The 27976-nt window shown below is 40.9% G+C and overlaps 1 protein-coding gene across 1 annotated transcript in view; it reads right to left on the reverse strand.

The window, feature by feature from the left end:
- The window catches only part of LOC121531944 (FERM domain-containing protein 4A), a 198470-nt gene extending 189607 nt beyond the window's left edge, over positions 1-8863 (reverse strand). The window contains exon 1 of the mRNA XM_041837522.2: positions 7896-8863. Coding sequence (XP_041693456.1) covers positions 7896-7940 — 45 coding nt within the window. The 5' untranslated portion in view covers positions 7941-8863. The remainder of the gene's footprint in view (positions 1-7895) is intronic.
- Between the last annotated feature and the right edge of the window lie 19113 nt (positions 8864-27976).

Raw genomic sequence — 27976 nt, forward strand, 5'->3', positions numbered from 1 at the left:
GAGAGAGAGAGAGAGAGAGAGAGAGAGAGAGAGAGAGAGAGAGAGAGAGAGAGAGAGAGAGAGAGAGAGAGAGAGAGAGAGAGAGAGAGAGAGAGAGAGAGAGTGAGAGAGAGAGAGAGAGAGAGAGAGAGAGAGAGAGAGAGAGAGAGAGAGAGAGAGAGAGAGAGAGCGAGAGAGAGAGAGAGAGAGAGAGAGAGAGAGAGAGAGAGAGAGAGAGAGAGAGAGAGAGAGAGAGAGAGAGAGAGAGAGAGATTAGCTCTTGTAGATTTTATTTCTCAATTGTTGCTTTGTTTAATTTTTTGTGTATTCTTTTCCATGGATAATTGTTTTTGTTGATATATATTATTGTTGTCAAGCACATTGTTAATTTATGTAATACTTAATTGCTTTGGCAAAAGTGGCAACCACCCATTCATGCCGATAAAGCATTTATTGAATTGAATTGAGAGACAGAGAGAGAGAGAGGATCCAGTTAACAATTTAGCTGTGATCAAGTTGATTAAGATACTGTACACTCTCTGAACACAGAAACCATGCTCTCCTTGTCTCCCCATCACCTTTCCCCAAAACAGCCCTAATTTGCCCAAAATTTTGCATCACATGCATCTCTTTTTCTTGCTGTATGGATCATGAATTATCAACAAGATGGTTTGACCAATTTGACCTCAGATTCTGATGTTTTTCCATGTTTTTCCAAATGTAAAATGTTGAGGTGTTTTGGACAGTCTAGGTTGCTCCTGCTGCTGCAGCTGCACCTGAAAACAAAAACAACTGTCTAGCACTGGGAGTGAACACGCGACCCTCAGAGCCGGAGCTCGCGGCTTTTGAAGGCATCTTCCGACGTCCTCGGGACGTGGATGGATGTTCAATTTCGAAGTGAATCTTGAGCGACCTGGCTGGAATTATCGCTACACCTTCTCATAAACATCGTAAAAAGAGACGTTACAAGATAAATGCTGATGAAATGATTGTGAATACAGACTGTTGGTGTATTACGAGCAATATTAAAGAAAGAAGATGTCACACACACACACACACACTGCATAACGTTATGGTGGGTAAATTGATTAGAAGTGAATGAAGAGCTTCGCTCCATCAGATTGAGTCATCTGCTCTTTATTATTTGGAATCAGCCCTAACCTACAGTTGAAGTTGGATGTTTACATACACTTAGGTTGGAGTCATTAAAACTTGTTTTTCAACCACTCCACAAATTTCTTGTTAACAAACTATAGTTTTGGCAAGTCGGTTAGGACATCTACTTTGTGCATGACTGTCACGAATACAGCCGAGGCTGCCCCTCCTCCTTTCTCGGGCAGGCTTCGGCGTTCGTCGTCACCGGAGTACTAGCTGCCACCGATCGATGTTTCTGTGTTACACTAGTCTTGTCTTTATTATTCACACCTGTTACCCATTATGCTTATTTGTTTCCCTATAATTACTTCTGTTTTCCCTCCTGGGTTTGTGCGTGATTGTCCTTTGTTTTACGTTGTTTGGTGAGCTGTTGTTCTGCTATTCCATGCGTGGAGGGTTTGTTATGGTTTACTTTTGTTTAGTAAATCCATTCATTTCTCAGTTCTGTGTCCTGCGCCTGATTCCGTTCACCACTTCACCCAGACGTTGACAATGACACAAGTAATTTTTCCAACAATTGTTTACAGACAGATTATTTCACTTATAATTCACTGTATCACAATTCCAGTGGGTCAGAAGTTTACATACACTAAGTTGACTGTGCCTTTAAACAGCTTGGAACATTCCAGAAAAGGATGTTATGGCATTAGAAGGTTCTGATAGGCTAATTGACATAATTTGAGTCAATTGGAGGTGTACCTGTGGATGTATTTCAAGGCCTACCTTCAAACTCAGTGCCTCTTTGCTTGACATCATGGGAAAATCAAAAGAAATCAGCCAAGACCTCAGAAAAAAAATTGTAGACCTCCACAAGTCTGGTTCATCCTTGGGAGCAATTTCCAAACACCTGAAGGTACCACGTTCATCTGTACCAACAATAGTATGCAAGTATAAACACCATGGGACCACGCAGCCATCATACCGCTCAGGAAGGAGACGTGTTCTGTCCCCTAGAGATGAACGTACTTTGGTGCGAAAAGTGCAAATCAATCCCAGAACAACAGCAATGGACCTTGTGAAGATGCTGGAGGAAACAGGTACAAAAGTATCTATATCCACAGTAAAACAAGTCCTATATCGACATAACCAGAAAGGCCATTCAGCAAGGAAGAAGCCACTGCTCCAAAACCGCCATAAAAAAGCCAGACTATGGTTTGCAACTGCACATGGGGACAAAGATCGTACTTTTTGGAGAAATGTCCTCTGGTCTGATGAAACAAAAATATATCTGTTTGGCCATAATGACCATCGTTATGTTTGGAGGAAAAAGGGGGCCGCTTGCAAGCCGAAGAACACCATCCCAACTGTGAAGCACGGGGGTGGCAGCATCATGCTGTGGGGGTGCTTTGCTGCAGGAGGGACTGGTGCACTTCACAAAATAAATGGCATCATGAGGAAGGAAAATTATGTGGATATATTGAAGCAACATCTCAAGACATCAGTCAGGAAGTTAAAGCTTGGTCGCAAATGGGTCTTCCAAATGGCCAATGACCCCAAGCATACTTCCAAAGTTGTGGCAAAATGGCTTAAGGACAACAAAGTCAAGGTATTGGAGTGGCCATCACAAAGACCTTAATCTTATAGAACATTTGTGGGCAGAACTGAAAAAGCGTGTGCGAGCAAGGAGGCCTACAAACCTGACTCAGTTACGGTCGCAAATGGGTCTTCCAAATGAACAATGACCCCAAGCATACTTCCAAAGTTGTGGCAAAATGGCTTAAGGACAACAAAGTCAAGGTATTGGAGTGGCCATCACAAAGACCTTAATCTTATAGAACATTTGTGGGCAGAACTGAAAAAGCGTGTGCGAGCAAGGAGGCCTACAAACCTGACTCAGTTACACCAGCTTTGTCAGAAGGAATGGGCCAAAATTCACCCAACTTATTGTGGGAAGCTTGTGGAAGGCTACCCGAAACGTTTGACCCAAGTTAAACAATTTAAAGGCAATGCTACCAAATACTAATTGAGTGTATGTAAACTTCTGACCCACTGGGAATGTGATGAAAGAAATAAAAGCTGAAATAAATCATTCTACCTACTATTATTCTGACATTTCACATTCTTAAAATAAAGTGGGGATCCTAACTGACCTAAGACAGGGAATTTTTACTAGGATTAAATGTCAGGAATTGTGAAAAACTGAGTTTAAATGCATTTGGCTTCCGACTTTAACTGTAATATACTACACACACACACACACACACACACACACACACACACACACACACACATAATGGGATGTTGTGTAGCGAGTGATATAAATAGACATAATTTTATGGAGCCTACTGAGGAGATGAGATGACGGGAGTTCAAGCCCCCTAATCAAGACCACAGACCCACCAACAGCACAGTGCAACACACACACGCACACATACACACACACACGGTTTATTTAAGTTTTGCACGAACACACCTTTAGCAGGTGCTGTACACGCTTTGCTAACAGAAGTCACATTTACCCAAATGTTATTTACTCAGATGATATACTAAATAATATTTTCCCTGTTGTAAAGAAAAGCATGGATCTATACACTAAGTAGATTGAGTTCAAATATCACCAGGAGCTTGTTTCAGTGTTATCTCTGTCAGGCAGAGTGGGTTATGTGCCATTTCTCCTGTTGTAGTTCAGCATGCAGTGAACAGCCCTGAAGCTGTGTGACTGTAATCCGCTTAACATCTCTCTCTCTCTCTCTCTCTCTCTCTCTCTCTCTCTCTCTCTCTCTCTCTCTCTCTCTCTCTCTCTCTCTCTCTCTCTCTCTCTCTCTCTCTCTCTCTCTCTCTCTCTCTCTCTCTCTCTCTGTCACATCTGCTCCTGCAACGCCCTCTACTGCTCATCCTGTGTCTCCTTGACCTCTCTCTGTCTTTGTATGTGTGTCTGTGTGTGTGTGTGTGCCACTACAGCCTCCCTCTACCCCTTGTGCAGCTCTCTGCTGTATCCCAGTCAGCCCTCTCTGCAGTGAACCATTCTCAAACACACAGTCAGAAGTGACGCAGCAATATACTGTATAAGAGTCTTTGGTCTCCAGTGACCTCAAGACCGATACCACACTCAGACTCTATCTAGCAATGCTAGCACCCATGGCTAGCGCTAGCTGAGGTGTCTGATAAGGATCACACCAGTATGCTCATCGACATATCTAGTGCTATATCTGAGGTCTCTGATGAGGATCACACCACTAATGATAGCATGTCCTGTGGAGGTCAGACCACAGGCTATTTCCTGTTAGCCGTTGTGATCCTATCTATCTATCTCCTCTCACATCAGAAGAAACTGTGTCTCTCTTTAGTCTGAGACTGCCACAGCATCGATCCTGCACGGACTAAAATAGATCACATAGGAGCCATGCAGACAAAGAAGCACACAGACCACAACACCATGCCTGATATCATCTTCATTTGGAGAAACAAGTTTCAAGTCAAAGAGGCAAGATCAGCTGAAAAAAGATAGCTGTCTTTTGCTTTGCTGTGCATGAAGTAAAAACTAATTTTCCCTCCCTCTCTCCCTACCTCCCTCCCTCCCTCCCTACCTCCCTCCCTACCTCCCTCCCACCCTCCCTCCCTCCCTCCCTCCCTCCCTCCCTCCCTCATAAACCATTAGTCAATCAGCTCTTTATAAGAATATTGGTTCTGAGATTCAATCATATTTGCTGTATCTGGCCTCCCCTAGGTCTACTCTCTATGACAGGCCTGAGACCACTCAGTGTTAATGCTACTGTACGGTAACTCAGCTCCAATTACATTAGCTCCAGACAGATGGAGCCCAGAGGAGAACTAAAACACAATTTACTGGATGTCTTTATTTATATCAGCCACAACAACAAGGCACCTCAGCACAAACACACAGCCATTTCCTGTTCCCTCTAATTGAACGAGGTCACTTCCTGTCTGCTTATTGAATGAGGTTGTTGGGTCCGTAGTCGGTGGTGCTGTAATGGCATTGGGTGTCTGTAACCATGGTGATGAGGATAGAGGGTCTGTGTGTGTGTGTGCGTGTATATGGGGGGGAGGGGGTTATACTGTGGCTAAGAATCTGTTATAGTGTGAAACATGACAATGTTCTTCATAAAACTGTTCTCAGACAGACACTGAACTGATAGGTGTGTTAATCACAACTGAGTGTTGACAATAGTTCCATGTCCACATATGCTTCACCCAGAGCCATATACATCATTTACATTTATAATAACATTAACATGCTAAATGAAAGGCATGATTACCTTTGTAACATCATTCAACCTTTCCAAGAGGAGACACCCCAGAGTGAGTGAGAGAGAGAAATAGAGAGAGAGAGCGAGAGAGCGAGAGAGCGAGAGAGAGAGAGAGAGAGAGAGAGAGAGAGAGAGAGAGAGAGAGAGAGAGAGAGAGAGAGAGAGAGAGAGAGAGAGAGAGAGAGAGAGAGAGAGAGAGAGAGAGAGAGAGAGAGAGAGAGAGAGAGAGAGAGAGAGAGAGAGAAAGAGAGAGCCTTCTGTTGCTCGTTGTGTAAGCAGCCTCTACACCCACCAAGGAGAAGGATTCCCTCAGTGAACTTGGCACAAACATAATAGCAGATGCCCTTCTTTACACACAGGGAGAGGAAAATAGAAATAGAAAGAGAGATAGAGATGGAGAGGGATAGAGTGATGGAGAGGGAGATATGTCTACAGGTATCTAGTTTGTGTGTGGTTGTTCAGTATTATTTGTGGCAGTCAGTATTTTCTATGGGTGATGTGGGGTGTTTACAGAGTCTTTGTGTTATTAAAATCACTTCCTGTAATTACACTAGGAGATAATCCCTGCCTTAACTGAAATATTAATACACACAGCGGAAATGTAATTAATATTCATACAGCCACAGACAGCCACGCACACATGCACACAGAGCCACAGACACATAGCCACACACACAACACAAACACACAAACCAGGGATTGACGTACAAGGGTTGCCCTTTGCCTGGGGCAACTAAACTGAGCAGTTACACAAGTTGAGCCTGCTCTGAGGTTGCCCCATTGGGCAGGTGATAAAACGAAGTTAAAACAACCAAACTGCAAAGAATTCCAGTAGCTTAAAACTAATCTTTCTGTTCCTCCCCATTGTTTAAGTGAAAGACAGATAATTGATGGTATTTATGGCAGTCGGGTAAGTTGAGCCTGTTTTTTTTTTTTTTTTTACTGATAACAACCAAAATACAAAGAATTGCAGTACTGATCTTTCTGATTCCTCCCCTATGTGTAGGTGAAAGGCCTATATGGCAGTTCTGCATGTAAATAGTTAATTTACATTTTCGAGCAAGTTATCAAAATCTTCAGGAAACCAAAAGATCCTCCTGAGTCCTGACTTGCCTAATGTGCAAGTGCCTTTCAGAATTTAATGTCAATCCCTGCATTAACACACACACACACAAACACACTCTCTCACACACACACACAAACCTTTAAGCTGCATAAATTTACATTACTATTTCAGATGGGATTGAGCTCTGAACATGACGGTGTGAATATGAATACACGTTTGGATGTAATCAATACATGTATGACTGAGTTTTGATCAGTTATCAGATAACCACTCTATAAATAAGATGGAAATAATTACAGTAACATCTTCAAGTGAGGTGATGTGTTTCTCCACAGAGTCCAGTGACTAAAGTCATCTTTGTAGTTTACTCATTCATGCAGACATTTGAAATACTGTAAGTGTTTGTATGTTTGGACCATGATGCTAACACTATTGAATGTAAGTGATTTCCACAGAGGCAAAGCTATGCTGCTAGCTATATTTTGAGTTATGCTCCAACATTCTTCCCCTTTCCATCTCCTACCCCCCACCCCCCTTACCTCTCTCCCATTCACCCTCACCTCACCCCACCCCCCTCCTCCTGTCCAATCCCTGGGCGTGTAACATGGCCTATTGCTATGGCTACAGACAGCCATAACAGGAGGAGATAACAGGTAGTTCAGTGACGCCCCTCTGGGATGGAGGAAACGGACAAGCACATAGAATTACAATGACTAGAATGGACTATTGTGTGTCTAGTGTTTTGTCTCCATTGATTTTATTTCTACTTCCGGCCCGGGAAGGCATCTTGAGATGTCACTGTATTTTAAAGTGTTAAAAATGGTCTATACAAGCTGCTTTTATAGTGTTATGAGTTTATCTCTGGATATCCGGCAGCTTTCGTACAAAGATGTGGGTTGTGTGTGTTCTCCCTCTCACCAGAAAAGGTATATTTATACGTCTGGAGAAAGAGGAGACAATTGCCAAAATCAAGCTCTAACCAATAATGAATGAGAAAAAAAGAATGCACATACACACACACATCGGCAGCATATTCAGCACCCCGCCCATCTGGTAACAATGATTTCTGTTCTCTGTGTGATGTCTCATAACCAGCCCACTGCAGAGAGATCCCTATGAGCACGTGGAGCATTTAGACAAAGCAAGGAAACGTACCCATATTGGGTTGAAGCACAGAAATGTTTGATGAAATGATACATTGTTTGATGATAATATGATATTACATAACTACTGATTTCTATATGATAGAGGTGGGAGCTTTGTGGAGGGGTGTATAGTAGTGTACGTAGGAGCTCATGCAACACCTCCCCTCGTGAGGTGACAGCTTGCTACCTGCTTCAGTGGCTCTGTGTGTATATGTGTGGTTGTGCCTGTGTGAGTGTGAGTGTGAGTGTGTGTGTGTGTGTGTGTGTGTGTGTGTGTGTGTGTGTGTGTGCGTGCGTGTGTGTGCGTCTGTGTGCAAAAATACCTGGACCTCTCCTACTCACCATAAGCAAACAGACAGCTGATTCGGGCATGAGTTGGACGGCCATGATGGAGTCCTGTAGACTGACTGAAGTTCACCAGGGAAAACGACCAGACCGCCTCAATGAGAGAGACCTCTCCTCCTCCTCTTCTTCCTCAGAGACCAAGTCTTCACTCAGTGATCACACACCCCTTTGTCCTTACCCTCTGTTTGTTGTTTCTACTCTCCTTTTTCTCAGCAGACCCTCTCCCTCTTCATTCTCAGCACGACCCCCTCGAGACCCTCTTCAACTCCTGACACTGAGGCGAAACCGTTACCTCTCCTTCACTCTTCACTCATTTTTCTCCCTCTCTTTCTGTCCTTCTTGTCTTTGATAAGCAGAGAAGACCCCCTCCTCTTCAGCTTTGACACGCCCCTCCTGTAGAGCCCTCTCCCCCCTGCCAAAACCTCCTGGGATCCCTGTACCTCAGGAGTATGCCCCCCTCCCTCCTATCCTCCCCTCTTTTCTCCCTTCGTTTCTCACAACACAAAAGCCTGACAGGCAGCAATATGCTCCTCTCCTCTTGAGCTCTTCTTTCGTTCCTCTCCAGTCACCTGTCTGTCCGTTCTGTCCTGGGACTGTACTGTTTCTGTTCAAGAGAACCCGCTCTCTGGCCGCGATGTTCCCCCACCTAGATTGCTATTTGCTGGGAGAGTAGCAGGAGCTCTCCTCCTTTCCTCCATACAGAGACTCAGGATGCTGCAGCAAAGAAAGAGCTCACACACGCTCACTCATGCTCAACGCTGATCCCTGCCTCATAAAGCAGGACACGAGGAGAAAGACAGCGAGAGAGAGTGAGTGAGGGAGCGAGAGAGCGTGTGAGAGATAGATAGGGAGATGTAGAGGGTCAGTGAGACACCGGTAAGAGATTTCCATGCTGAGCAGAAAGAGAACAAGGGTGGGAGAAGGGAGAGAGAGAGAGAGAAAGAGAGAGAGACAGTGAGAGAGAGAGAAAGCGAGACAACGAGAGAAAGAGAGAGCGAGAAAGCAGACCACGCCTATCGACAATGGCAGAGAGTAGATCAGACGCTGCAAAGGAGCATGGGAATTGGGCAAACACACCTCAGCTCGCTTAATGAATGGGGTGTGTACAGTATGTGGTTGTGTGAGTGTATGTCTTAACACCACTCTAGCCACAGACTATCAACAAGCACAATCACCTGTTTTCAAACAGCTTTTTAGAGATGACTGACAGCAGCATGGCAGATAAATAATTCAGATAAAAACACTGTCTCAGCATGGCTTTTGTTCTCTCTCTGTGTGGGTGGAGAGGGGGGGCTAGAAGGAGAGTAGAGAGAGAGGAGGTGGAGGATAGAGAGTGTGCATATGGTTACAGTGGTAACAGTGAGAGCTGAACACTGTACAGTAGTACTGTTGTCTGTTGCAGCAATGAGTCTCAGACACAACCTTGCTGAACATGCAACAAATGCCACTAGTCCTCTGTGTGTTAACCCTCTCATACATGGATAATCAGTTGTTACAATGACCTTCTATCATACAGATGTCTGATCTTAATTTGAGCACCCTATTGCAGGATAACTTTTTTTTGTATAACTTGTAGTGTATTTGAGGTTTAAAAAGTTTGTAATTTCCACTTTGAAATTTCAGACATGATTTATCATCCCCTACAAAAATGTAAATTCAAATTTCCTGTTGCTGTAGTATTATTTTCCTGGTGTATCAAACAGGCTCAAATTAAGATCCTAAATCTGTAGGGGAGAGTGGGGTAAGTTGAGTCAAAGGGTAACTTGAGCCACCCTTGTTTCTAGGAAACCATACAGAAAATGTATCATTTGACCAAAAATGTAGGAAAATGTCATCATTTCAAACCTTCCATGTTTGACGGATGCATAAAAATATGCCCCACCTCAGACAAACTGATATCTCGTCTATATGACACTTTTGAATCTGTTAGCGCACCCTCTACTGATGCCATTAAGGCAAAATGGGAGGAAGAACTAGGGACTGATATTTCGGTGGCAGACTGGGAGGATAGCTTGGAGTATATCCACACCTGCTCCATTAACTCCAGACATCGTCTCATACAATTTAAGGTATTACACAGATTACACTATTCCAAAACTAAACTGCATAGGATATTTCCTGATACATCCCCTATGTGTGATAAATGTCAGGCTGAGCAGGGTACACTACTCCACTGCTTTGCCCTATGCTCTAGTCTGTATGGTTATTGGTGTGGAATTTTTGGGGTCCTCTCTGAAGTTCTGGAGACTTCAATAGACCCAGACCCACTTCTAGGGCGGCAGGTAGCTTAGTGGTTAAGAGCGTTGTGCCAGTAACCGGAAGGTCGCTGGTTCTAATCTCCGAGCCGACTAGGTGAAAAATCTGTCGATGTGCCCTTGAGCAAGGCACTTAACCCTAATTGCTCCTGTAAGTCGCTCTGGATAAGAGCGTCTGCTAAATGATTAATTATATTATATATAATTATTAATTATATTCTGATAATCCTGGGAGTGTCCGATTCCCTAAACGGATTAACCAACTCCCAAAAACAACTCATATCTTACAGTCTCATTTCGGCAAAAAAATTAATCTTGTTGTTTTGGAAAAGGAGGGAAGCGCCCTCTACCAAATTATGGCTCAGCGAATTGGCAAACACTGTACACTTAGAAAGAATTAGATATATTCTGAACAATAAATTATCAACATTTGATCAAATCTGGCAGCCTTTCCTCTCTTACCTGGACCAGTCGGCGCTGTGAATTTGTACTTTTTAACGCACTCTCAATTGTCATATTGTAATCTACCTTTGGGCAGCGTGTGCTGGCCCCGACATTCGAGAAGTCGGGAGGGGAATAGGGTGGAATAAGGGGGGGGGGGGGATAAAGGGGGGTATAAGTGGGGGGCTTACATCTACCCTTTTTCTTTCTACCTGTCCCTGTTCTGTATGTCTTGTTTTGTAATATTTGTTTTGTGTTCAGAACTCTGGGTCTTGTTGTTCATGTCTGTTCTCTTATGTTTAGATAAGAACTGTACACATGTCTTTCATACCTATACACCATTCTTGTGTGTGTTCAATAAAACATATTTGAACAGAAAATGTCATCATTTCATGGAGTTTGTGAAGGAAGAAACCACATGGAAAAAGTCGTACGCAAGTTAGGTCCAAAAAACAGATTTTCACCAAGTCAAAATAATTTATTGTGTTAAAGGTTTCATGATGCTTGTATCTAAACCAAAGTAATTTCAAGATTGTTCTATACATCAATTGGGGTCTCTATAAGTTTCAATATGAGGTCCTAAACCTAGCATGAAAGTACAAAATTGTAGCTATGTGGGCTAATAGTCAAAATGTTTGCCTTGGGGTAAGGAGAGTCAATGGCCATGGGGTAAATTGAGCCAATGGTTGAGCCAATGGCAGGTTGAGCAAATTGAAGTGTTTTCTTCCCAGGCGTAATGCTAGGCATTATCGCTGGGATATGAGGTAACAACAAGGCCTGGCCTATGTTAAAAAAAAATATTCAAGTACAAGCGGTTTGTTAGGTGATTGTGATTGTGATTGTGTTGAATTGTGTTTGGGAAATGAAGATAGACATGGTTTTAAAAAGGTAGTGGTAATATTTCATTCAGTACAGGAATTTGTAGTCGGCTTAACTTACCCTGTCATGCGGCTCAATTTACCCCATATCCGGGGTAAGTTGTGCCAAGAGACAATTTTGTTTTGGACAAGCTTTGTTTTCAAAACTGTAATGTTTACATGAATTCTGATTATTTCCAGCAATACACAACACCCTGAAATATATGTAGATATCTTTTTTTTTTTTTTTTTTTTCACCTTTATTTAACTAGGTAAGCCAGTTGAGAACAAGTTCTCATTTACAACTGCGACCTGGCCAAGATAAAGCAAAGCAGTGCGATAAAAACAACAACAACACAGAGTTACATATGGGATAAACAAAACATACAGTAAAAAACACAATAGAAAATCTATATACAGTGTGTGCAAATGTAGTAAGTTATGGAGGTAAGGCAATAAATAGGCCATAGTGCAAATAATTACAATTTAGTATTAACACTGGAGTGATAGATGTGCAGAAGATGATGTGCAAATAGAGATAATGGGGTGCAAATGAGCAAAAATAAATAACAATATGTGGATGAGGTAGTTGGGTGGGCTAATTACAGATGGGCTGTGTACAGGTGCAGTGATCGGTAAGCTGCTCTGACAACTAATGCTTAAAGTTAGTGAGGGAGATAAGAGTCTCCAGCTTCAGAGATTTTTGCAGTTCGTTCCAGTCATTGGCAGCAGAGAACTGGAAGGAATGGCGGCCAAAGGAGGTGTTGGCTTTGGTGATGACCAGTGAGATATACCTGCTGGAACGCATATTACGGATGGGTGTTGCTATGATGACCAATGAGCTAAGATAAGGCGGGGATTTGCCTAGCAGTGATTTATAGATGACCTGGAGCCAGTGGGTTTGGCGACGACAATCTTTGTTAGAAAGAATATTATATTTCCCTTGACGGAGTGATGCTGAATGTAAAAAATGGCTCCACTTACCCCACTCTCCCCTACTATACTTAATGTATTTAATCTGTTGTTATCAGTGTTTGGAAAGTATTCTGAAAATATAGTTTACCAAGCAAGCAATTACCTCACACTTGAAGTAGCTACTCTAAAGCTACCCTTAAGAAAAACTAAAATGACTTTGAAAACGTAGTTCACTACATCCAAACTACTTTGTGATACAGTGCATTCGGAAAGTATTCAGACCCCTTGAATTTTTCCACATTTTGTTAGGTTACAGCCTTATTCTAAAATGGATTAAATTGTGACCCGTTTCAGGAAACTAGGCATATGTCGCAAATCATGACTTCACAGGAGAGTCATTTGAATGTTGTTGTTTTTTAAAATCAAAATGCCTTTTCTGGAACATGTGAACTTTCATGTGCCTTAATAACAAACTTGTATGCCATCTGTAAATACGAATACAATTGTTGGTTAAGCCACAGAAAACGACAGCAACCTTCCCACTAGCCATGATTGGCTGAGATAATGAGTGGGCTGGACATGCCGAGAGAGCAGTTCAGATTGGTCTGCCATATAGAATGCTTTTGTCTATTTGAGCTGGTCAGTCTGTGTTGGTAATCCTGTCGAACGCGGGTTTAAAAAAAATGTATCATGCAGTGGAGCTGCATAAGTGTTGCTCTCCACTTTCTGGAGGATCGAGTTTTGAAATCAGTGGAATTAAAGTATGATAGCTAAAGAGATGGCGAAAACACCTGTCTCTGGATTACATCTTCAAACTAAGCCTTAGTCTAAGGGCAACTGTGGCATGGCATCCACGAGGGAGACGCGTCCATCATGCATGATGATGTACACGGGTAAGATAGTCTAGCTAGCTACATTTTCAGATATTACACGTTTCTAATTTTGACAGAAAGTGGTTTCATTTCAAGCTAATTAGCTAGCTAGCTAATCTTAGCTGGCTGGCTCCCTAGCTAACGTTACGTGTATGATGTTATTATTCGTATCCCAGAACCGTTTGCTTTGCTAGTTAGGGCCTAATGTTAGCTAGCTAACATTGAAGCTGGTTGGTTAGCTCCCAGCAGATTCATGCAGGGTAGTAACGACATGATTTGGCACTATGTTCATTGTTGTTTAACTAGCTAATGTTAGCTGGCTGGCTCGTTAGCTAACGTTACGTGACGTGTGTGATCTTACACGTTGTTTACTTAGCTAGCTACATGTCTTAAACTGAAGTGTACAACACCCGTTGAATATGGCCAGTGTCAGTAAACGTCGGCATAAAAGCGTAATGAAATTGTTGCCAGCAGAGCTGGTTAGGCTGTTTTCATGTTATCCAGAGGTAAACAAATCATCTGCCAGTGCGTCAAGTGTGCGCTATGAACGCTCCGAGAGCGTAACGAGATGGGTGGGACTAAAGCTTAAGAGGGTGTGAACGAAGCTGAATGGGTGTAGACATAGAAGAGCTCTTCACTAGATACCAAAACATTCAAATGCCATTTTCTCAAAAGTGAGTTTACAAGTTTATCAGTCTCTACTTTTATCCAATGTGAAAAACAGCATTTCAAATTGAGCTACACCAAATCCAGGTGGTGAGTCACAATTGTTTTTTTCCCCTCATCAATCTATACACAATACCCCATAAAGACACAGCAAAAATAGGTTTTTAGAAATGTTAGAAAAAACTGAAAATACATTTACATAAGTATTCAGACCATTTACTCAGTACTTTGTTGAAGCACCTTTTGCAGCGATTATGGCCTCGAGTCTTCTTGGGTATGACGCTACAAGCTTGGCACACCTGTATTTGGGGAGTTTTCTCCCATTCTTCTCTGCAGATCATCTCAAGCTCTGTCAGGTTGGATGTGGAGCATCACTGCACAGCTATTTTCAGGTCTCTCCAGAGATGTTCGATCGGGTTAAAGTCCGGGCTCCGGCTGGGCCACTCAAGGACATTCAGAGCCTTGTCCCGAAGCCACTCCTGCATTGTCTTGGCTGTGTGCTTAGGGTCGTTGTCCTGTTGGAAGGTGAACCTTCGCCCCAGTCAGGTCCTGAGCCCTCTGGAACAGGTTTTCATCAAGGATCTCTCTGTACTTTGCTCCGTTCATCTTTCCCTCGATCCTGACAAGTCCTTCTGGAAGGTTCTCCCATCTCCACAGAGGAGCTCTGGAGCTCTGTCAGAGTGACCATCGGGTTATTTCTCAGTTTGGCATGGCTGCCAGCTCTAGGAAGAGTCTTGGTGGTTTCAAACTTATTCAATTTAAGAATTATGGAGGCCACTGTGTTCTTGGTGACCTTCAATGCTGCAGAACATTTTTGGTACCCTTCCCCAGATCTGTGCCTCGACACAATCCTGTCTCAGAGCTCTACGGACAATTCCTTTGATCTCATGGCTTGGTTTTTGCTCTGACATGCACTGTCAACTGTGGGACCTTATATAGACAGGTGTGTGCCTTTCCAAATCATGTCCAATCAATTGATTTGACCACAGGTGGACTCCAATCAAGTTGTAGAAACATCTCAAGGATGAACAATGGAAACAGGATGCACCTGAGCTCAATTTTGAGTCTCATAGCAAAGGGTCTGAATACTTATGTAAATAAGGTATTTCTGTATTTTTTTCTAATAAATTTGCAAACATTTATAAAAACCTGTTTTAGCTTTGTCATTATGGGATATTGTGTGTAGATTGATGATACTTTTTTTAATGTTTAAATCCATTTTAGAATAAGGCTGTAAATTCTTGCCTACTTCACCCATATTTAATTTTATTGCAAAAAAAATAAGTTGTGTATAGTTCCAGTTCTACACCGCTACATGGCAAAAAAAAGTAATTAACTACCAAAAACATTACCAAGATTTGAATTGAGTTCAGTGGTAACCAAGCTACTGCAAAACTTTTGTTAAATTTCCAGTTAAATTAGATGCAGTTTACTACTCCCCAACACTGGTGGCACTGGTTGCTATGTGTGAAATTAGTTTCAGCATAGTTTGGGTTCAATTTTGAAGCAATTATCGGGGTGATTATCTACTGGGCAGGGCACCTTCAACTGTCGGGAGGGGTAGCTGGGGGGAAGCCATTCAAAAAATGACATGTCCTCCTAAAACTGGTTATAACACCTGTTCTGTTTGTGACATTACGATTCTAACAACGACAGTGTGTTATATAGACTTATTTAGGAAGAGTCAAGGATGGGGAGGACATGAGTAATACAAAATGTAAATCTCTGCCCTCCTAGTTTAACCTCCCGCCCTTCTCCCTCCCGCTCCGTCACTCTCTCCCTGTTTTCTAACTTTTTTTTCTCCCTCGCCCTCCCTCCCTGTCCTTCTCTTCCCTCTCTTGGAGAGAGAACTAGGAGCAGCAGTGTTCTCTCTGGGGGCTAACACAGTTTTTCCAAACATGTAATTACACAGCCGGTGCTAATTGGACCTATTGAGGGCTGCTGAGAGACAAAGCCTGATGACATCACCGCTACTGATGGATCACTACGGCAACCACGGGTGACACAGCCAGTGAATTAACCAGAGGAAGAGAAAAAATACATAATATATTTTGAACAGACTGTGCTATGTGGTTCTTTACACTGTGTGTGTTTTGTGTTGTACACACGCAACCTTTAGTGAATCTTGAGTTTTTGTTGATTTGTGGCAATCGTTATAGCACAATCAATATACTTTTGTAAAAGTTGTTTTACTTAAGTATCAAAAGTAATAGTAAATGTTACAATATACTTAAGTATCAAAAGTAAAAGTAAATGCTATAAATCATTTCAAATTCCTTATATTGAGCAAACCAGATGGCACGATTTCTATTTTATTTTTTATTACGGATAGCCACTGGCACACTCCAACACTCAGACATAATATACAAACTAAGAATTTGTGTTTAGCGAGTCCACCAAATCAGAGGCAGTTGGGATGACCACGTGTTCTCTTGATAAGTACGTGAATTGAAACATTTTCCTGTCCTGCTAAGCATTCGAAATGTAATGAGCACTTTTGGGTGTCAGGGAAAATATATGAGAGTAAAAAGTACATATTTTCCTTAGGAATGTAGTGAAGTAAAAGTAAATGTTGTCAACATTTTTATTAGTAAAGTACAGATACCCCCAAAAAATACTTAAGTAGTAGGCTACTTAGTTACTACTTAGTTACTTTACACCAATGAAACCAGGTACAGTGCCTTCAGAAAGTATGCAGACCTCTTGACTTATTCCACATTTTGTTGTGTTACAGCCTGAACTCAAAATGGATTAAAAAAAGAACATTCTCACCCATCTACACACAATACCCCATAATGATGAAGTGAAAATATATTTTTAGACATTTTGCAAATGTATTGAAAATGAAATACAGAAATATCTCATTTACATACAGTACCAGTCGAAAGTTTGGACACACCTACTCATTCATTTACATTTACATTTTAGTCATTTAGCAGACGCTGTTATCCAGAGCGACTTACAGTTAGTGAGTGCATACATTTTTCATACATTCATTCATATTTCCTCAAGCTAAAAGGTGTAATATGGTTTCAAATTCTGTCCTCTTTCATAAATGTAGCCTTTTTCCTCTCCTCCCTTTCCTACACTTCACTACTTCCTGTCTTTCCTTTCCTACCCTTGTTATTTCCCTCTGATTCCTTCCACCGTCATTCTATGCTGTTTATTTGCTATATAGCATCGATTCAGAGATAATAATAATTTGCCATTTAGCAGACGCTTTTATCCAAAGCGACTTACATTCATGCGTGCATACATTTTGTTGTGTATAGGTGGTCCCGGGGATTGAACCCACTACCTTGGCGTTACAAGTGCCATGCTCTACCAGCTGAGCTACAGAGGACCATCGATTCAGAGATGTTCTGAACCAGTCATCCTATGCTGTTTATTTGCTATATAGCATCAATTCAGAGATATTATGAACAACTAAAAGGGTATTTCTTTATTTTTACTATTTTCTACATTGTAGAATAATAGTGAAGACATCAAAACTATGAAATAACACAAATGGAATCATGTAGTAACCAAAAAAGTGTTAAACAAATCAAAACATATTTTATATTTGAGATTCTTCAAAGTAGCCACCCTTTGCCTTGATAACAGCTTTGCACACTCTTGGCATTCTTCATGAGGTAGTCACCTGGAATGCATTTCAATTAACAGGTGTGCCTTCTTAAAAGTTAATTTGTGGAATTTCTTTCCTTCTTAATGCGTTTGAGCCAATCAGTTGTGTTGTGACAAGGTAGGGGGGTATAAAGAAGATAGCCAAGTCCATATTATGGCAAGAACAGCTCAAATAAGCAAAGAGAAACGATTACTTTAAGACATGAAGGTCAGTCAATTTCAAGAACTTTGAACGTTTCTTAAATTGCAGTCACAAAAACCATCAAGCGCTATGATGAAACTGGCTCTCATGACGATCGCCACAGGAAAGGAAGACCCAGATTTACCTCTGCTACAGAGGATAAGTTCATTAGAGTTACCAGCCTCAGAAATTGCAGCCCAAATAAATGCTTCACAGAGTTCAAGTAACAGACACATCTCAACATCAACTGTTCAGAGGAGACTGCGTGAATCAGGCCTTCATGGTCGAATTGCTGCAAAGAAACCAATACTAAAGGACACCAATAAGAAACACGAGCAATGGACATTAGACCAGTGGAAATCTGTCCTTAGGTTTGATGAGTCCAAATGTGAGATTTTTGGTTCCAACGGCCGTGTCTTTGTGAGACGCCGAGTAGGTGAACGGATGATCTCCGCGTGTGTGGTTCCCACCGTGAACCATGGAGGAGGAGGTGTGATGGTGTGGGGGTGCTTTGCTCGTGACACTGTCTGGATTTATTTAAAATTCAAGGCATACTTAACCAGCATGGCTACCACAGCATTCTGCAGCGATATGCCATCCCATCTGGTTTGTGCTTATTGGGACTATCATTTGCCCATTATTCTTTTCAAAATTCTTCAAGCTCTGTCAAATTGGTTATTGATCATTGCAAGACAATCATTTTTAGGTATTGCCATAGATTTTCAAGTAGATTTATGTCAAAACTGTGACTCGGCCACTCAGTAACCTTCACTGTCTTCTTGGTAAGCAACTCCAGTGTAGATTTGGCCTTGTGTTTTAGGTTATTGTCCTGCTGAAAGGTGAATTAATCTCCCAGTGTCTGGTGAAAAGCAGACTGCACCAGGTTTTTCTCTGGGATTTTGCCTGTGCTTAGCTCCATTCCGTTTCATTTTTTGTGCTGAAAAACTCCCCAGTCCTTAACGATTACAAGCATACCCATAACATGATGCAGCCATCAGTGGTACTCAGTGATGTGTTGTATTGGATTTGCCCCAAACATAACACTTTGTATTCAGGACAACATTTAATTGCTTTGCCCTATTTCTTGCAGTATTACTTTTGTGCCTTGTTGCAAATATTTTTATTCTGTACAAGCTTCTTTCTTTTCACTCTGTCAATTAAGTTAGTATTGTGGCGTAACTACAATGTTGTTGATCCATCCTCAGTTTTCTCCCATCACAGCCATTAAACTGTAACTGTTTTAAAGTTACCATTGGCCTCATGGTGAAATCCCTGAGAGTTTTCCTTCCTCTCCGGCAACTGCGTTAGGAAGGACGCCTGTATCCTTGTAGTGACTGGATGTATTGATACAAAGACAAAGTCTAATTAATACCTTTACCATGCACAAACAGATATTCAATGTTTGCTTTTTAAAATGCTTACCCATCTACCAATTGGTGCCGTTGTTTGTGAGGTATTGGAAAACTCCCTGTTTTTGATGGTTTAATCTTTGTTTGAAATTCCCTGCTCAACTGAGGGACCTTACAGATAATTGTATATGTGGGATACAGAGATGAGGTAGTCATTAAAAAAATCTTGTTAAACACTATTATTGCAGACAGAGGGATTCCATGCTTGATAATGTATGTGATATCAACAGAGAGGTATATTTTCTGGGTGATTTTAAATATTGACTGACTTTCATCAAGCTGCCCACTCAAGAAGAAGCAAACTGTAACCAGTGCCTGCAACCTGGTACAGGTTATCAGTCAACCTACCAGGGTAGTTACAAACAGCACAGGAATTAAATCATCAACATGTGTTGATCACATCTTTACTAATGCAGAAATGTGCTTGAAAGCAGTATCCAGATCCATCGGATGTAGTGATCACAATATAGTAGCCATATTACATTTTAGTCATTTAGCAGACGCTCTTATCCAGAGCGACTTACAGTTAGTAAGTGCATACATGTTTTTTTTTTCATACTGGCCCCCCCATGGGAATCGAACCCGCAACCCTGGTGTTGCAAACGCCATGCTCTACCAACTGAGCTACATCCCTGCCGGCCATTCCCTCCCCTACACTGGACGACGCAGGGCCAATTGTGCACCGCCCCATGGGTCTCCCAGTCACAGCCGTCTACGACCGAGCCTGGATTTGAACCAGGATCTCTAGTGGCACAGCTAGCACTGCGATGCAGTGCCTTAGACCACTGCACCACTCGGAACATGGCCTTCATAGGCCTCTACATTATGTGTATGAAAACCATGATCAAAATAATTTTATTCATCCACATTTACCACAAAAGCCAAGGTATGAATACTGTTGTGTGCATGTTTTGTTAATCATCTGAATAATTACTATTTTTTGGATTCACACCCTCCCTACACCTCTGGTGAATATAACAGGAAACTTGTTCGATCACCATTCTGGCTATGGATACGGAGAACATCAACACATTAACATCAACATGCCAGAGGATATACCCACTGGACATGGGGCTCTGCTGGGAGTTTACCTTATATTATGATTTTTTTATTCTGCTTTGCCACTAAAATCCTAATAAACACTGACAACTAAAATATTGTGTTATTGTGAAAGATATGGCATATAGAAGCAAACCGGATGGACATCATGAAAATGATCGGAGAGGTTGAGAGTAGAAGAAGTTCAGGAGAAAAAACAAATAAAATATAATTATTGTAAAATTGACTGTGTCCATAAAATGTATATAGTAACTATAAGATGGAAGTAGAGGCCTAAGCATTGTTGTTCACTAGTTTACCCCCAATTAGGGAAAGGGTGGTGGGGTTGGAAAGTAATAAAGGGGAATATATATATTTTTAAAGGATATGTATGTATGTATGTATGTATGTATGTATGTGTATGTATGTATATGTATATATATATATATATATATATATATATATATATATAAACATATAAAAACATGGGGGATTGGAAGTGATGCAGACAATTACATTGATGGAAGTTATAATCTATCTGCAATATTAAGCTGATCTACCCCTTAAAGAAAAATATAAATATTGTGTTATTGTTGTTATTGTTAAGCGTATTAATACTAATAATAATAATAGGGGAGAGGGGAGTAAATGTCTGAATGTTCTGTCTGGCAAGCAAAGTCATTGTCTGTGAAATATCCCTGAAAGTGTTTTTGTTTTGTTTATTTGTTTATTTTGTTGTGCAGAGAGACAGACAGTCATTTATGATGGAGATCTCTGTCTCTCTCTGTCTGTCTGTCTGTCTGTCTGTCTGTCACACACGCACACATACACACCCATCTGTATACTCATGCACACTTAGGGTTAGTTCTCTAATATAATATATTTAACTAATCAAGGTGGAATCTCAGGTGCCCAGTTTGTGGATGATAACATGATAGACATCATTCAGAGGGTTACAATGGTGATGTCAGTAGCAGATAGTCTGTTGAAGAAGAAAATCATCCAAAAGGAGCTGTACTCTAAAATCTATGCTACCAGTCCCAGCCAGGAACAGATGAGACTGCTGTATGAAAAGGTCATAGTGTCAGGAGGGACGGAGGTGAAAACAATATTTTACACTATTCTACTGGAACAGCAATACCATATTGTCAAAGACCTGGGTAAGCTATTCTGGCTCCTTCTGTTCACATATCATATCTGCAATTCTCTGATATAGAGCAGAATATATGGTTCTTTCTATTAAGGCAAGTCGTCCAGGTCCTGAGGCAGCAAAGCATACCCAAACCATCACACTACCACCACCATGCTTGACCGTTTGTATGAGCTTCTTACTGTGGAATGCATAATGGGACCGATGTATCCAAAAAGTTGACTCAAGTTTGCCAAAAAGCACCTGGAAGCACCTGGATGATCATCAAGACACTTGGAAGAATGTTCTATGGACAGATGAGGCAAAAGTTCAACTCTTTGGACGACACAGGTCCCATTATGCCTGGCGAAAACCAAACACTGCATTCCACATTAAGAAGCTCATCCCAACGGTCAAGCATGGTGGTGGTAATTGGGTGTTGCATAACTTTGTTTCTGAAAAAATGAAATAAGTATGTAATTGTTGTGTTATTTGTTCAATCAGGTTCCCTTTATCTGATATTAGGTTTTGGTTGAAGATCTGATAACATTCAGTATCCAAAATACGCAAACGTAGAGAAAATTACAAAAGTACATATTTTCTTAAGGAATGTAGTTGAGTAGAAGTAAATGTTGTCAAAAATAGAAATACTCAAGTAAAGTGCAGATACCCAAAAAGCCATTTTTACTTAGTTACTTTACACCATTACAAACTAAACATAAATAACAACACAGTAATTTGGCATTTTTACAAAACAAAGCTTCAACAGTCCATCCAGTGTCCGCTTTTCTATTCTGGTTTCTGAACATGAAAACAACAACGATGACAACAACAATGATAATAACAACAACAGAAATGAGATATTTCTGTGGCTGGAGCGAGAGGGGAAGACAGGAGACAGAGGGAATGGAAACTCACTACGGGTTCTGTTTATCTCTGCATTAGACCTCCCCAGAAGACTGGCTGTCCTCCACACGTAGCATGTTTCTTATTTTGTGTCTGTGTCTCCGCTCTGTCTGTGTGTTGAGTGGAGAGGCTGAAGTGAGTACAAGTGGCCAAGTCTCTTCTCTGTCTCTGGCAGGGAACACAAAATGTACATGACTGGCTATTCTGATCAACAATGTAGAAATGCAGTCACACTTGGGAAGGGGTCAGCCCTATGTTCCCTAAGTATCCACTGAATCAATGTCAATACAAATTAGCATAAATGTTTATTGTTATAAGGTATAAAATGCCAATTATTTCAGCATGTACACAAGTATTTAAGAGTATATATGGGACCTAATGAATATGTTAAATCACTATGACCTTGAGTCAGTATTAATGCAAAATTGCATTTTCTCCGATTGATTAAAAGTAATGCTTTATTGGAGCAGTTCTATGCAAGGTACTAAAACCATGTGTCCATGGAGAGGTTCCCGGTCGAACGGCGTCCTGAAGGTAAGTGTCCATTTCCTTTTGTGTCTAGTTCGAGAGCATTTGGAAATTAGTTCGGGGAGGGAGGAGGTGATAGGGATTGGCAACAGCTGTCTCATAGTAAATATAGTCCATGCCAATCTGTATAATATAAGAATGTAAGGAGTTAAGTGAAAGGCAATCGTTGTAAATAAAACAGCACACATGAGTCAAAGGCACTCTTAAGTAGGGGATAATAGCAAAATAAGACATGCTGATAGGTAATATAATAAACATGCTGATAATACAAAAATATAAGGTAGAATGGCAGTGTCTAGTTTATCAAGAGTCATTGTCATTTGTGACGTGTGTGTGTGTTACAAAGAGAGAAACTGAAATTCTCTGAATAAAATAATATATAGTACTGATGATCTTAAATATTACAAAAACATGTATGCGACATACATTCCATATGCTAACAAAACTCCATGTTGTCAAGTATGTCATGTCCAGACTGCAACTTTTACTCCACCCCTCAGACCTAGATAAATGTATACTATAATAAGGGGTGGATACAAGAATGCAAAGAAAAGTGAAAGTAAAATATGTTGAGTGAAGAATCCATTTCAGTGACAAAAGGGCAACATAATCTGTCAAAACACAAGAACACACGGTTAGTACCTTGGAGTGTTCTTGTCACACCCTGGCTCTGGGACTCTATATGTTGAGCCAGGGTGTGTTCATTCTATGTGGTATTGTAGTGTATTGAGATTATGATGGTGTTAAATGTTTTTTAAGTGGAACTGAAAGAATGTTGATTTTAGTATCAAGAGGGAATGTTTTAGTGTAACACCACATACAACAGACAGGAAGTGTGTTGTAGACAGGAGAGACTGGTGATTGGCCAGAAGAGGGAGCCCATCTTTTTGCATTGTTTATAAGTAGGGGTAAACGAAGAAGAGAGGCAGAGCGGCCATTCTGAGGCGCCGCTCTCCGGGTGTCATGTCACCTGTCACTTATGCTGAAAGGTTGTGATCTGAATAAACTTATGATCAAGGATTCAGTATGAGCGGACTCCTTTGTTTATCAGCAATAATTGCCACCACTCACTCGATACGACAAATGGCGCCCAACGTGGGGCTGGTCTGCACCTCTCCTTTGGTTCATTCAGCCGCCAGGCTAACTCGCTTTGAAGCATGGCCAGACAAGGGTGAGTTTTTCTTACCGCTTCGGAGCTTGTTAGATTGGATACGACTTGTGTACACTGGAGAGATGTACCATATGACCGTGCCTCGGGTGGCGTTTTTGCTGATGACTGGGGGGTCTGGCTAATCATTATAACATTTTAAAAACAGCGCAAAAGTGGTTAGAGTTTATGGATTGTTTATAGAGATGTGTTGCTTGAATAGTAAGTCAAGAACAATCGGGGCCAAGATATGTATACAAGTTAGGACATTGCAGGATTTGATAAGCCCTCGGAACAAACGGGGCGACCGCATGGTGGGCCATAAATCCTGGTAACGCGTTATGGGTTTCAGGTCAGTCTTAGACTGGGGTTTGGTTGAAGATTTATTGGGGGTTGCTTGCCCATCTTCTGTCCGACGGGATATCTGCGTGGGGGGGACCGCTTATATAAATATCCATACTCACGGCAGCCTAAATTTAGGACAAATGAAAACGTAATTAAAGACGCAATGTCGGGTACATTGTTTTTATGCTACAGGGTGCATACAGGCTAAGGCTAAATGCTAAGGCTAAATGCTAATATGCTGCATGCTAACATGTGACCGTAGAGGTCCACTGCGATGGTAATAAAGCCTCTTAAATTATGTTTGTATGTGGAATTTCGGTTCTATGTTGTGTGAGCGCTGTTAAATGTTGTTTGACTATGAGGGGGAAACGGGAGGTACAGCTGGACTGTTAACCGTCTATTTGGGGATTGGGGAGAGGTCTAAGAATCTCCCTTCCACGGTGAAAAAGTATTTTTGAATGTATGCGCATGCGTTTAATTTTGCAACACTACACTACAGAAAGGGGGAGTTTATTGCACGAGATTAGGACACGTTTTGTTTTACGGCACTAAACTACAACACGAGGGTATAGTAAAACTACGAACACTGCATTGTGGGTAAAGGTCATAGGTCCCATCTGGGGTTACCCTGCAAGGGGAGAAATAGACAGACAGAGGAGAGATTTTAACACGAATCTTATAGTTTAAAGTGGCTGGGGTTTGAACATGAAACTATTTGTTGAGATGTAGTGAATTTATACATTAAATATATGTTGGCGAAGTATAATGAATTAAATTAAATGACGGATTAAAATTAAATAAAAATGTTTTTGAGCGATCTATTTAGTCCTGAGTTAAATGACGGATTAAAATAAAATATGTAATGAATTAAATTAAGTCTTAGAGCGAATATGAACGAATGAATATTGAATGGTTGGAAATACTCAGTGATTGCATTAACTACTAAAATCTGTTTCTGTGTCTTTGTTCCCTTGTCATATGAGAGACAGGAGAGAGAGAGAGAGGAGATACAGGAAGTGCTGACGTGACATCACGTGACGCGGCAGAGGCAGAGGATCAGATATCAGGCTAGTTCACAAAATCATCCCTTACAAAATATTTGATGACAATTTCACATAGGCTTGGCAAATACTATTTCATTAAAAATTGCATTTTGGAGGCTCTGTGCATCACTGGGGTTTGATTGGAATTGGGTTGGAAATCAGGTACTGACATTATTCTGCAATTAAGATACTTGGGTGCATATTAAACAATGGAATTTATAAAAATCAAAGGGTTGTAAGGTTAGAAGGCATTGTTTATGGGTATTGCTTTGAAGTTGACTAACTTACATTTGCATTTGATGGGTTGTGGTAAGATAGCCAACATTAATTGATAAATTGGTGACATAGGATATAGGAATAAAAATTGGTTTTAATTATTCATGATTTTTAATTGATTTATAAAAATAAAATAAAAAGGAGTTGTTTGGAGTTGTTAGGTTTATATTAATAATTTAAGGGGGGAAGCCATAGGCTATATAGTCTAAAATAAAATAATTCACGATAAAGGAATATAAAAGGGTTGATATAGGGGGAAAAATAGTAATCCTTTAACTAAAGTAGTGTTAGAAAAACTAATGGCAGAAGTTAGTACACCTTTCTCACATACGGATTCAGCAAAATGACACCCACCTTATGAGAAGGGAAGGAGAGCTTAGGGATGTTTATCCTCAGCTTCCAGGGATCATCCAGGAGGGTGATTGTTGCATCAGAGATGGAGATGAATGAATAATAGATAGAGGACAAGCAGAAACGACGATGAAGATGAATCAAAACTCCAGAAGGAAGAAAATGAGATGTCTGGAAGAAAAGAGGGAGGTTAAGGAGGATGGAACTTAAAGAAGATGAGGATGATGAAGAGGTCATGGGTGGATATGACTCTGTGATCAGAAGGAAGTTGGCAAGAGAGGAAAGAAGAAGGATACTAGAGATTTGATCTCTGATGGAAGTTGAAGGAAGAAGGATACACGAGATTTGATCTCTGAAAGCAAAGATGAAGAAAGCGATGAAGATTTGGAGATTAAAGGTGCTTTATGTTCAAGAGGATTTTATCCTACAATGACTAGCAAAGAAGAAATAGAGATATAGACCGAGGCTTATCAGGCCTGGAGGAAGCGAGGACTTTGGGAGAGGTAAGAGAGCTAGAGGAACAGCTCGAGACGTTGAAGAGAGAAGGAGAAAACCTGCTGAGAACATTTTTAATCCCAAGAATTGGAGGAGAAGAAGAATACATTGAGGCAAAGATGCTGAAGAAGATGATGGAAGATGATATTTTGAGGACAGAACTTAGAATATAAGCTTTTGAAGAATCCTGATATGTCAACAGCAAGAAAGAACAGGACGAAGAAACTCTGAGAAAACTCAATCATACAACTGGTGGAGAAGAGAAGCTTTGGTTATGAAGAATCAGAGTGAACCAAATCAACAATCACTGTTACAGCTTCAACTGAACAATATCAAATGCAATTGTACCAGCCAAGGGGGGTACCAGATGTTTCATATCCACAGTCAGTTTCTGGACAGACACAGAATTGGAGAGGAAGAGGACGAGAAGGCTTAGGAGGAGGAAGATTTCAGCTACACTTCCAGCAACTTTCAGAAGACTGTTATAATTGTGGACAGATTGGGTACTTTACCTGTGAGTGCAACAAGTCAGGAGGAAAAACAGAGAACATTTTTAATGAAGATACAGGGGCAATTCAAGATCACCTGTTCTCCAGGTGAACCCTAAAGATTCTAGAGTGCCTAGAAGATACGAGGGGGGTGTCAGCTGATAGCATCGATTAGAGAAGAGAAAATATCTAACAATTGAAGTAAAACCAGAGGACTATGAGAAGTGATAGTGAATAGTGTAAAAACGTATCTGTGTGCAGCCTAAAGAGGTTAAACATCTCACTATGTAAAATTAACTAATTAGGATAGGGATTTGAGGTAGTAAAACAGTTACTCTTAAAATAGACATACTAATATTAGAAGATACTGTTGTTGCAGTGTTGGGAAGAGATGCATGGTGTAAATTGAATTGTACAATAAGATGTACACTAGACGACTGTCTGGTAGAGGATTTTAAAAAGTAGGGTTTTTGGGAATCATATTTGCTTAAAAAGATAATATCATAGGAAGGATGATAATCTATTAGACTGCCTATTAGACAATCTGTCTGAAAAAGTTAAGGGGTGACTGTTATTCTGGGTTACATTTGTCACGACCCGATGCGAGAAACAGTCACTAATAATTGTCAGAACCCAGAAGATGAGGCAGACACAGCTGTACTAGAGATGGTGGTTTAATTAAAGAACAAAATCTTCAGGCAAAGAAACTAAATCCACAATGTCCAAAAATAAAGCCAAGAGGCACAAAGAGGAAAACCTCCAAAAAACAAAAGAAACTCCACAGAGTGGTAAAAAACAGCAGGGAAAAACAAACCTCAAAAGACTACTCAAACAAAACACAAGAACTAAACCAGAGAACCTCTGGAAAATCCCACCAGAGAAATATCTATATAAAACAAGGCTTGGGCTGGGGCTGGGTGCTAACTTACAAACACTGAGCAAGGAACTGAGGAACACACAGGGTTTAAATACTAACAAGGGAATGACCTACAGGTGCAAACAATAATTAGAGCAAGAAAAACAAAAGGTACAAAAAAGGTGCAATGGGGACATCTAGTGACCAAAACCCGAACAGTCATGGTCAAAACCTGACAGAATCCCCCTCCTAGGAA

This window comes from Coregonus clupeaformis, chromosome 19, assembly GCF_020615455.1.
Source record: "Coregonus clupeaformis isolate EN_2021a chromosome 19, ASM2061545v1, whole genome shotgun sequence".
Taxonomy (NCBI): domain Eukaryota; kingdom Metazoa; phylum Chordata; class Actinopteri; order Salmoniformes; family Salmonidae; genus Coregonus; species Coregonus clupeaformis.